The sequence below is a fragment of the Amblyomma maculatum genome, chromosome 3 (assembly GCF_055883805.1).
Source record: "Amblyomma maculatum isolate TAMU_Amacu chromosome 3, ASM5588380v1, whole genome shotgun sequence".
Taxonomy (NCBI): Eukaryota; Metazoa; Arthropoda; class Arachnida; order Ixodida; family Ixodidae; genus Amblyomma; species Amblyomma maculatum.
In genome coordinates, this window is record NC_139346.1 from 109913031 (window position 1) to 109925689 (window position 12659).

A 12659-nucleotide genomic window follows, 5' to 3' on the forward strand; every position below is an offset into this window, starting at 1 on the left:
GAGGCGAATTCATAGTACAGGTACGATGACACAAACAATCAATGCCGCGGCCCATCCTGCGTTGTAGCGCTATAATCGTAATACTCTCTCACATATATACCCAAATGGATTGCACTTCCGATGGCCATCGGCCTCTGTCACACACAGCGGTGAGGGAGATTCTTCGCTTCTTGGAGCACACACCGTGCTCTGAACACGCCAGCAGCATTGGTTATTGCGTATATATACAGAACTTCTACAACGAATTGTACGGCCTATCTACGTAAGACCTACGGCACTGGACGATCTTCTGAGGGTTTATTCCTTCGGCGACTGCAGATGAGATGATGCAACTGCTGGCTTGTCGACTTCTAAGACTCGCATAATATATTTATATTTTTGCCAGTGAGATCTTGAATAAAAGTATATGCTACTATTTTAGCCATGAAAAATATTTTCAAGCACAAAACACTCCCGACCACGAAGAGAGGAAGTCGCACGCTTGAGTGCCTTTCCGACAGAATTGATTGCGAATAACTATACGGCATTTCCTGGTGGCATAAGAGAAAATTTAAACGCTAAAACTATGGGTGCTATCATGTGTGCCAAGTAATTTTTGGCAATTTGCAAACTTTATTTTTCCCCAAAAATCGCAAATCTGCTTTAGGACTTTTTTTTGCATCGTTGGAATTTTGTACCGAAAATAATAATAATCATATTAATATATATATATATATATATATATATATATATATATATATATATATATATATATATATATATATATATATATATGTGTGTGTGTGTGTGTGTGTGTGTGTGTGTGTGTGTGTGTGTGTGTGTGTGTGTGTGTGTGTGTGTGTGTGTGTGTGTGTGTGTGTGTGTGTGTGTGTGTGTGTGTGTGTGTGTGTGTGCAAACTACTCAAGATACTATTTTCGATAAAAGTTCCCGGTTTTGCCAACTTTGGTAAACTGAATTATTTTAACTGGAAACACACGGACGTGCCTGGAAATATTTAGGGAACATTTCTATCGAACGTGCAATGCGTTGAGTTGCTGGTCTCTAACGTTTTTCTTTTTTTTTTTCAAAACTGCGAATTTCGCGCACAGTAGCTTTACTTTTTCATTTTTTTTTTTTTTTTGCTGCCTTTGGAAGTCGGTTTTTATCTCAGTGAATACGCTTGTAACCATAATCAGTCAGCACTGACTTCTCTGCGAACGCAATGACAACAGCGTAGGTTTCACCTTCTACGGGTAAGAAAATATAATTGCCTAATTTCAAGAGAAAACAGAACAACCTAGATAGAGCAAAACAAAAAAGAAATGTTTTGCTAGGTCCTCTTCCAGACTTATCATTTCTTGCGTTACCATTCAGTGGATACAAACACATAATATCAGAGTTGTAAAAGTAGGAAGAATGATTTTGTCACTCTTTCATTTCTCTTATTACCTACTAGTATGTAGCTGTGAACTGAAAGAAAGTGCCAGCGCATTTATGCAGACGCAGCCACAGTGAGTGCCTGCGCTTTAGGCCAAGCGCCAAGCTCACGGTCACCTCGACGAGCTGCGCGCGCTGCGAAGCTGGGCTGAAAGCAAAACCGCAGCAGCAGCAGCAGCGGCGGCCGACGCAAAGGCCGAAGGCGACGGCTGCGCTGTTACCGGCAGCGTCGGTGGCTGGCTGAAGCCGAAGGCAGTCCATAAATCTTCCGGCGGCTGACCTCCTCCGTTTCCCCGTTCATCCTCCTCTTGTTCGCCTCTGCCGTCGTGCACCGCGGCTGCTGGCTCGATCGTCCGTGCGGCTGGCAACCGGCCTCCTCCGCGGGCGAGTGGATGGCCGAATAACAGCCAGCGCGGAGACAGGAGAAAAGATGAAGCGAAAACATTAAAAAGAAAAGAAATACCTGGAGGAGAGGCCGCGTAGCAGCACGAAGAACGAGGGGCGCCGGAGGAAGGGCAGACTTGCTCTCCCGAAGATCGACGGCCATTTCCTCCGGGCACCTTCTATGGAAGAAATGACGATAGCGAGAGGAAGAAGAGGAGAAAAGATGGCGATAAAACGAACAAGAAACAAAGGAAGCGGGTGAAATCGGCCGGGGCAGTGCACACCAGACGGCTGCCGGCGTCTGTGTAGGGCCGCAAAAAAAAAAAAAAAGAAAAAAATAGTAATAATAAAGATAAAGCGCAAGAAGATGAGGACGAAAGCGTCCCGACACGGCGGCTACCAAGCACCGCGCCCCAAGGAAGAAGTAGATGCACCGGCCAAGGCGTTCCTCCCTCCTCCTCCAGCGGCGGCAGCAGCGCCTTGGCCACGCCGTGGAGGAGAGAAATAAAACGATGAGACGCTGATTACGGCGAGAGTGCGCGGTCGTTGTTTAGGCAGTACGAGCAGTGGCAGGAAGTTGGAAGAAGGGACGATGCAGAACGAAGGGGGCAGGGATGAAGCCGACACATGTGCGCCTCCAATGAACGGAGGCAGCCGTGGAAGAGGAAGAAGGGAAGGAAGAGAGAGTGAGTTAGGACGAGTTGCGTGTACCCGTCGGACAACGACGATGCAGAAGCCGGCCACCGCTGAGCCCCGCCTGTCGCGGTCACCTCATCCGAGAGCGGCTCATTTCTTCGGCCGGGCGATGACGGCGTCCTCGGGAGCGCCCCGTGTGGAGAGCGCGGGGTGCCGCTCTGACCGTCACCGCTGTTCCTCACTGACCGCTCCCCGCTGAGGGCGGGACCATTCCGCCGCTGGGGCACCCGCGAAGATTACGCGAGCCAAGTCCTGCCCGTTGCAGAACCGGCGGCCTGCAGTGTGTGCGTGTGTTGTTTTCGTGTGCTCGCTCGAAGTGGGCGCTTCCCTGTTTGAGTGGCCTCTCTCCTAATCGCTCACTTGAGTCGCGTTCAGCTTTCTCGCGGCATCACTGGGGACGAAGCGAGATAGCAAGCACAGGGATGGACAAGACCTCGCCGCACTGGCCGGAAAGGGCACGATGAGGGTTCGATGATCGACCCCGGCTTTGACGAAAAAGCCCTTGCTGGCGCTCTTTATGCCGGTAGCAGCGGTGCAGGGTTGCGAGAAGCAAACCAGGCCGCTGTTCGTTTTCCGACTTTGCAGTGGGGTTTGGGGCAACTTTATAAAGATTTGCATCTCTGTAGTGCTAAGGGAATCCATGCATTCAGCATTCCAGACCTATCACGTTCAGGGGCGTGAGTGCTGCTTTTTGGACTAGAAAGCAAACAGCGTGGACCAAAGTATTTTGACCTAGTCTTGAATCGTCCTTGTTGCGTATGGCGAAGAGTGCAAGGTTTGTAATAGGGTACCTATATGGTTTTTTTTAGTCAGTCGCCAAACTACGCTTTGTCGAATCCACCTCGCTATGTCGTTTGATGAACCCCGTTGTCTGGGCCCTGTTTTTTTTTTTTTTATTACGTGATAGCGTACAAAACCAGTGAATGCACATAATGGATATGTTGTATGTGCATCATCTACTAATGTTTGTGTCTGGAAGGGGAGGGGGTGTACTGATGTTACAGCAGTAGAGTAGTCAAGGCGGAGGGGGGGGGGGGGGGTGCGGCGTCAGAATAGCTGCCAAAATTTTATTAGAGCAGAAAAATGACTGAAGTGAATTCCTGACGTGACCGATATTTTTATGCTAGGTTATCTGGCTGCGTGTCCGGGCTTGGAATTTACCTCGCGAGATACGCGAAACAGCACTATTTTATACGAAAGTGTGAAACTATACATTTGATGAAAAAAAAATTTTCTGTTTTTTCTTCGATAACTTTTTCTTCGCTATCACAATTCTGTGTCTCCTTTCCATAACGTTTTCCCTCGCCTTCGACGGATAATTCATGCCTCTCGCAAGAGGTGGATCAGCGTTGATACTTCGTCGGCGGTGGTAATTGATGAGTTCGTTTTGTGTCGGCCCCTCCTATCGCAGTCGGGAATCGGCCGCGGGCGGCGGTGCAGGTAGCAGCGGTCGCCCGCCGCCAACAGCAGCAGCGCATTCCCCGCTGCATGTTCTATTCAAGGTCGCTGCCGCGGGACAGACCACGCCTTCTGAGCATGCGCGCACGCCGTTGCCAGCTTTGCGCAATCCAGAAGAGGGACTGTTCGTTCTTCAACTGCATTCACGCACGTACATACATAACGCCCACAAACGCTGCGAGCCCATGTCAGTGATAGCTGCATGGATGCAGGGTGTGAGACCTCGATGCAGATCTCACTGTTTCCCACTCTGCGAATGTTTCTGCTCCGGTATATCTGGAGAGCGCGGACATGAGGAAACGTGTTCGTTCTTTAGGCCTCAGCAAGTTCGTACGCGACGGCTGCCTGCAGCGTGTGTATAGAATGCGACCCACGTTTCGGGCTTCCCTCGAGCCATGCAAGGGGCTGGACCAAACCACAGCTGCAGCGCGCGGCGAAAGTGGCGACGTGATGAATGCCACCATTAATGCGACCGCTCGGGCCAACACAATGTTATCTCCTGCCGAGAATCTTGTTCGCGTAGACCTTGTGTAACGTGTGTGCTCGCCGAAACGCGGCGAGATTGGGCTGCCGCTTGAGTAAATATATATATACATACACACACCATTGGTGTACGGAGGCCACCACGCTTATTCATCCAACCTCCTCGGGTGTTTTCCCTTGAGAGTCAACACAGATCTGCGATAATAATAATAATAAAGAAAGCATGAAGTTGGTAAGCGCTTCCGTCCATGCGTTGTATATGTACTCGAGTGTTACGCAAGCGTTGTGCAAGTGGAAAAGCATGGTAACAAGGCATAGCACTTCGTGCTAGCAGCATTTCAGGAGCGTGTTTGGACACCCTTGTTTAAGTTCTGCAGACCAAAGTAAATTCCACACTACGGGTTTTTCGTGTTTTTCTGCCGCGTTGTTAGCGTTGGAAAGTGATCCCATATTGCGCTCACATGCGGGAGACGCATGTCGACTCTTTAATACTACGTGGAACTGAACAAAGATAAACGGTTTACGTCAGTAGTATTTTCGGAGGGAGACCCTCTTCGAGAGTACTTTACTTATTCGGGAAGGGGGGGAGGGGGGGGGGTGTATACTTCTTTTTTATGTACTACTGCCGCAGAGCATGTCTCTAGACCTGTTTCAAGGAATGGATGAATCTGCGCAGTACTTTTGGGAGTATTTTATATTGGAGTGAATTTATCGATGGCGGACGATCTTCAGAGAAAATGTATTTTTCCTCAAAGCGAGATGTCGTTTCGAAAGCGACACAAACGCCCCTTTTCCCGATTCAGTCGCCGCTGCCATCTCCCGGCTGACAGCGTCCCTATAATATCAGGAGTATAATATCTGGGGTGGTTGGCTAGGCGATAAACCAACCCAAAGCGAAGTAATCCGCTCATTGATAAGCTTTGGAAGCCATGGCGCCCGGCTCTCTATGAGCCCGTTGCATTATACTCCGAGTTCGGTGCATTGATGCTGCAATAGCGGCTACTGAGTTATTGCTTGCTGGCTTTCCTGGCCGAAGGCAATTTCCTTTGTTTTGCTGCATATGCATGCACAGTGGTGGACCTCAGCGCACTCTCCACGGGACGTGTTTGCGAAGAAATTCCTGTATTTTCGGAGAGTATATATAGACAAGCTAAAATAGAGCTGGACGATTGTTTTACTGTGTCAGTGAGTGAGAATGCATGGAGTCCACGCTGCATGGTTCCGTTAATCCCTAACGTCAAAATTTGTGAATGCAGAAATTTGAAACTTGTGAGCTCGGCATGAAAATTTGTACCACTGTACGGGATCGGCATTGTTTGAGAATGTAGTCTCTGTTGAATATCGGCTGGTGCTTTCTGACCGGTGGTCCCCTTTTCCCTCTCTGTTCTGCTTCCCCTTTTCCCCCGTTGCAATCGCAGGTTACGTAAGCTACTGCGGAGGCGTCGCCTCTAGTCCCGACAAGGGGCTGAAGCCGCAGTTCCCGACCTGGGGCCCCCCGCTCAGGCCGTGCCACATACCTCCCCCTTACGCAAGTACGTGTCCCGACGGTCCGCGCCTTGTCGCACGTAGACCAGAAACTTGACGCCGCCAGTAGAACGCATCCAGAGCCGAGAGGCGCACGTTGCAGTAATCGGGTCATTTAATACCAGATTTCTTTCTTTTTTTTTTTTTTTTTGCAATTTACATGACGTTATTTTAAACGTTGTGAGAGAGACATAAGTGCGGTCTGTGCAGGTGGACTGTACAGAAAGAAAGACACTATACGTATGTGGTAGAGCCCAGTGATTAGGCAATTGACTAAAATTATAGAACTTTTTGCTTTCAATTTTAGGAGTCGCCATATATTAAAGAGATAAAGGTCGTCAACATAAAAGCTGAGTGCAGTTTTTAAAATTATTTTATCGGCAATACATTTCGAAATATTCAACGCCAAAAATGCGAAATTTTAGCCTGTAAAGCTGGCTTTCCGCAAGGCACAAAGTTAAACGACGCCGCTTTGTCTATTTTCTACCGCAGAAGCAGTGAATGTGATTTCATCGACAATATACCACACCTAGCAACGCTGTTTTAAAATTGTGCAGTGCAGGAAGTCAGCTTTTGCGAGCTTAAAATGCGTATATTTGACGTTAAATATTTCGTTGCCGATAAAAAATATTTTAAAAACTGGACTCAGCTTTTCTGTTATGACATTCATTTTCTTAATATTATGTTGACCTCTAAAGTCAGAAGCACAAAATAATGTTTATTAGTTAATTTTATTGAATTAATTTCTTAATTACTGATCTCTATCACGTACATAATAATGTCCGCCTTGTTTGTACAATCCACCTGCACAGACCGCAGTGACGTACGTATCGCTCGCATGGTTTAAAATAATGATCTGTAAACGTTAAAGAGAGGGGAAACAAAGAAAAAACAAACACCAGGTGGATTAATTTCCCACAAGAGGAGAATACGAAATTTATGTTTAGCGTCCATAGATCACAGCAGTATACGAAACTGGTCAAGAATACAGATATAAACTATGACATAACGTACACTCGCTTGGCCAAATGTATACATGACCACTGCTGGGTTAATCAGGCCGATAGCCTCTCTCGACTTCACATTCAAGTTCCGTTAGCCGAAGCCATGTCAAAGGGAAAAGGGTCTGACCAAATCACTTTAAACAAATTACGGCCTGCCTATATCGTGCAGCACTGTAGGCGCAAAAGAGAACGCCTGAAAATAACTGCCGGAAGGGTGCGTTCTTTCCAGTTGACTCTTTGTCTATTTCTTCTTCAGGTGTAACATGTTCCACGATTATTACCACTATTTAAATGGCGAACACTGCTGTTGAGCTCAGATTAAACTGGGCTTATAACAACTAGGATGATGCGAGTAGTCGAGAATTTCGAATAGCGAATCGAGTATATCCTCCTACTCGATTATTCGAACGAATAAAATCTGTGGGGCTCCGTTTATGAAGTTCCTACAGGACTTCTGAGACTGGCTGCACGGCAAGCGCAAGGTGAGTTTAGCAAAGCTCTATAGCTTAGACGCACGATCCATGTCATGCCCAAATGTGTGGCTCTACAGTTTATTCTTCATCAGCATCAATGCAAAGCGTAATATTGCTGTATGTATAACTTGACGGCCACATATAGCGATTACGCCATTTTTGCGCGGCCATCAATTAGTGGAGCAAATGCTCATGGTCCGTATTCCGAGCTTGCTTCGTTTTCAGAAACGTCATTTTCACCTTGATCTGATTGGTGGAAATGCAGGAACCGGAAGTGGTGGCAACCGAACCGACATCTTGTTCCGGCGTTCCCACCAATCAGATCAAGCCGAAAATGACACTTCTGTAAACGAAGCAAACTCGGAATACGGACCCTGCTCTTGTTTGCTGTTTCGTTCAATGTTATTTCTATGCGAATATTCGCGCATATATTCCATTTGCATTCGACTCAGTGTTCATCCGCACCGTTAACATTTGATTCAGTTTGGCAAATGTACTACTCGCGCACTATACCTCCACGGGTGCATGACTGAGTCTCCCTTTCTTTCGCTCTCTTCTCAGTGCTCGGTCCTTCGGGGTCTCCGAGCGACGCGACGCTCGACCTGGACGACCCGTCGGACGGCGGCGGCGCGGACGCCGACCTCCTGCTTCGCGACCAGGACCGGGACTCGAGCGTAGAGCGCGAGCTGACACCTGGCGGCGGAGCGGCGTCACCTTCGGCGTGCGGCGGCGGCGCCAAAGGAGGCACCCCGGTGGCCAACGGCCCCAAGCCCGACTCCTCCGGCTCGGGTCCCGAAGGCGCCGGCGGGCCGGCGGCCGGGGACGAAGCCCAGGGGGGCACCAAGCGCCGCGGACCCCGAACCACCATCAAGGCCAAACAGCTGGAGACGCTCAAGGCGGCCTTCGCCGCCACGCCCAAGCCCACGCGCCACATCAGGGAGCAGCTGGCGCAGGAGACCGGACTCAACATGCGCGTCATCCAGGTGCGCTTTCCCTCCTTTCTATCCGCCGCCGCTCTGGTGGAAGCGCCGTGCATGCATCCAATCCCTGACACGTATACAGTCCCTCAAGTCACTCTGACCTGTGCAGGTCTGTGCGCCTCCGATAGTTGCGTGCAGCTGCGGGCCGATTCTGTATACCTGACCAAGATGACTGCACTAGTTGAATGTTAATAGCGATCACTTTTTCATATTTAGGGCTTGTTGCTTTACTCAGAACTCTCTGCATATGAACGACAGGAGCGATACATTTTCGGCGAACTCAGAACCCTCTGTATATGAACGACAGGAGCGATATATTTTCGGCGAAAACTAGACACGGACGGAGAGCATAGTACACGGTTTTACGGTCCGTCTGATGCACTGTTGGTCGCATTGCCAGGCTGGCTCCTCTTCCTCCCGCGGGCAGTTGTGAAGAGAAATAAGTACACGTGGAACATATGATGCACCACTAACCTGCCCAGGCAGCCACGTATACCTCATACCTAACGCTGGGCTGTTTTATTGCGTAACTGAAGGCATATGCGCTTACGAGCAGCGCCGTGCGTTTAAGCGTTGTACGGAAATTTCGGCGCAAAGGCAGGCACTATATCCCTCTCGCTCATCTTCTCATCCCTCTCAGTGTTCGCCTTATCGCACCGTGCACGGTGTGCTGGCATCACGATCAAAGGAGGCGACGACGGCAATGTGAAAGTCACGACTCTATAGGCAGCAGCCAAGGGAGGGTGGCTCCGTGCACAGCGCCGCCAGCCACGCACGCACACTAAACGGCACACAACACGTTACGTCATACGTCGGGATTCCTCGCCTCTTCTTTGATTTATGGTGCCCCGCCTCGGCGCTGCAGGGCGGGCCACGACGCCGTCTCCTTCGCTTCTCACCTAACTATGTAAACGGCCATGGTGATCCAGCCGTTTTCCAAGCAACCGGTGTGACTGCTTCTGGTCCCCGGGGCGCCGGCGGGAATCATAACCGCGAAGTAAACGTTGGTTTACATATTGTTGTTGTTCGTGAAGACAGTGACGTGACCCTTCGCTTATTTATTTTGGGACTCGATTTGTAATTTCCTTCTCACCGTTATTTAAATGCAGCGTGATTTATTGAATCGCTAAAAGTACTGGGCGCTGCTGAGTCCTGACTGGTTGATAAAGCTTCAGCGAACGCTTACTACATGAGTATCGTTGCTAGTGTCAATGCATGTGTATCATTTGATTCCGCTTTATTTTAAAATTGTTGCAAAAAGGCGCCAGAAAATACATGGCAGACAGAGAAGAGGACACGGGCTCGTTTTTCATGTCCTCTTGTCTGCCTGCCGTATATTTTTTGGCGCCTTTTTGCAAGAATGTCCAACCAACTCGTCCACCAGTATGCACTTATATTAGAAGAGTGACTGAGAAGTGTGTGATATGAATGATCAATTAAGTGAAAGGTTTCTCTGACGCACTCAGTGCTTCATTATTATCTGAACAACATATATGCGAATGCCTCGAAGCGATGCTGCATACATTTCAAATATACTGTTCTTACTCGGACATGTTCGCTTCGACCGATGCAGGCCAGTTACGGGAGGTCATTAATGACAACTGTTTAAATAAAGGGCAGAATTATTCGGATTAATGGGCTTCGCCCGTGCTCCTGTCTTGCCACCTGCAGCTATACTGTGAGAGAAGCTGCCGGAAAAGCATTCTACTCATTATTAGGTATATGTTCAGCGATTAAGAAAGTTTTCAAATTGCGGCATTTCAGAGGGTTAGAGATATCACATGCCATCCTGCCTCAAACGATCTTGTTTGACGCCCGTGATTAAGCTTCGTTTCACGGCTTTCTTAACGACTTCATAAGGATATATACAAATAAAGGCCTATAGAGCGCGAGAGCTGCACCTGCTTTTGCGCACTGGCTGCGCGCCCTCTGATCATCCCTGTTTCAGTCATGACCTCACGAATGCGCTCTTTCACCTCGTCTTAGGGGAGGACAGCTTCGAGCGTCGTCGATGTCTTTCCACCACTTGCAAAATGCTTCCGACAGCGCGATGAAATCAACGGGCACGAGAAAATCAAACGTGGGAAAAGGCAGAGAGCACGGCCGAAGTGAATGTTTGGCAGCCTCCTTTTCTTATTGCGTAGTGTTGAGTGGGCATGTATGCTTTGCATCGCTCTGGAAGGAGAGCTGTCCTTAAGCCTGCAGGTCGGCAGACTCAAGCGCCATGCGCTTGGAGTCTCGACTCTTCCGCGTTTACCACACTCTCACACCGCAGGGGATTAGCGTGGTTCGACGGCGTAGCTTTAGCCCACTGGGTTCATTTGCGAGCGAAGCCTGCTGCTGCTGCTGCCGTGAAGGCGTCGGCCGCATGGGGGGGGGGGTTACCAGAAGGGAGCAGCTCTTGAGAGCCAGCAGGCCCAACCCATGCGCGTCGAGCCGGAATGCGCATGATTTTTCTTCGCTGCTGCCATAGCGCAGGCCTACGCGAAATTGGGTCCTCCGGGAAGGTATCAGGGCGGGGGCCGGCGCTTTTTCCCACACGCCAGAAGGGACTGAAGTAGAGAACGGGACGACTGACTGCGGCCGGGCCGCCAGGGTCGGCCGACCAGAACAGCCGGGCATCGCTCAGGCGCACGCCAAGCTCTGTCTCTTCGCAGGGGAGAGAAGGGGGGAGGAGCTGTCAGGTGGACAACGCGGATGCGGGGAGGCGTAACAAATGGCGCGGGTAACTCCCCCTTCTTCGTGTCCCGCGCATCTCTCTCTAGAGGAGGTTCCGCTGACCCCTCGGCTACGGTGCGATGGCAAAAAGCGCACCGGGAGGAAGGAGGGAAGAACCGCACTGCGCCACCGCCGAGCCTCGCGTCGTCGTCGGCACAGCTGCGCGCTCCTCCGCCGTGTGACTTGGAGAAGAGCGCCCACTACTGCCCGAGCTCGCGCGGTTCCCTGCTAATTGTTTCTGCCCCTTCTCTTCCTTTGCGGCCCATTCGTTGCTGCTCTGCGTCCGGGCACGTCGTCCCGGCTTGCCCTCGGTTTGTATGTGTGTGTCTTGTGTTTGGTTTCGGTTCACCGAGTTCCTTTGTCTCGAAGAGACCTCGGTTTGCGTTTCTTTATTATTTTCGTGAGCTTACGAATCGGCTGCACTCGCGGTGCCGGAAAGCCCTTGCGCGGAGAGCCGTTTATAACCCGCGTCAGGTGCGCGCGCTTCGGCCGGGATTCATTACCTGAGCGCACGGGTACATACGTCTGGGCCGGAGTAGCAACGGCAACTCGCGCGCCGGTGTTCCGGCGTCGGGTAGGGCAGCAACCGGGCGAGCCGGGGAGAAGCTCGTGCTGGCACGCCCCGCACGCCACGGGGTCAGGGCGAGTAACCTGCGAAGGGCTCAGCGCTGGTCGCTGTGTGCACCGGGCACAACACAGCACTGGACTTTCTTTGCGCCTGGATGTTTGCTTCGTATAAGAAGTTGAATTCGCGCTCGACCGTCTGTTCTGTGTCTTCCGACCGCCAGACGAGAGAGTGTGCTATCCTCAGCGTATCGCGTAAGTAGCCCGGGTTTTCCCCAGCGAGCTGCATGGTGAACGCCCGGCCAGTGAATCTGAATTGAGTCCCATTAGTTTATATACATGGCAAGCTGCACGGGGTTCGATCCATCTGCTATACTCGTGAGTGTAGAGGAACACCGGCGTGCCACGTAACAGGCTTATAGTCGAAATATATCCACGCGCATTCTTCGAGACAGAGGGATTCCGCTGCCAGCCACATATGAGCCGGTGTGAAAGGAATATTCAAGCCAAGCTTCTACGGCATTTGATCTCTTGCGTCCCCTATAGTCTTATTGCCGGCTCCGCATTCACCCCTGAGGGGGAAATAGTACCCAACATGTAGAAACGCATACCACGGGATATGGCTGGGGTGAGTGTTTGTTCCTTTTATTCCTATTGAAAGAGTAGAGAGTGAGCCAACTGGAGGTAGTTGCTCGCGACGACCTGTAAACAAGCAGAACATACCAAAGTGACTCCGTTGCGAAGCAGTCAGTGTCAGACGTTGCGAAGCAGACAGTGGCATTTCAATGGACGTGGTGATGTCCGAGATGAAGGAGAGCTTCGGCCTCTGATGCCTTTGACGTCTGAGAGGTAAATATGTTCAAAGGATCGAACATCGTCGCACACGTGCGCCAAACTCGACAATGTTAGTCATGTTAACATACACCTTCGCTCTCCACTGAATTATATCCTGTGCAAC

At 50.3% G+C, this 12659-nt stretch overlaps 1 protein-coding gene across 1 annotated transcript in view; it reads left to right on the top strand.

The window, feature by feature from the left end:
- The window catches only part of LOC146195678 (LIM/homeobox protein Lhx1-like), a 196223-nt gene that overhangs the window by 126743 nt on the left and 56821 nt on the right, over positions 1–12659 (top strand). The window contains exons 3-4 of the mRNA XM_084597875.1: positions 5857–5970; positions 8001–8422. Coding sequence (XP_084454001.1) covers positions 5857–5970; positions 8001–8422 — 536 coding nt within the window. The remainder of the gene's footprint in view (positions 1–5856; positions 5971–8000; positions 8423–12659) is intronic.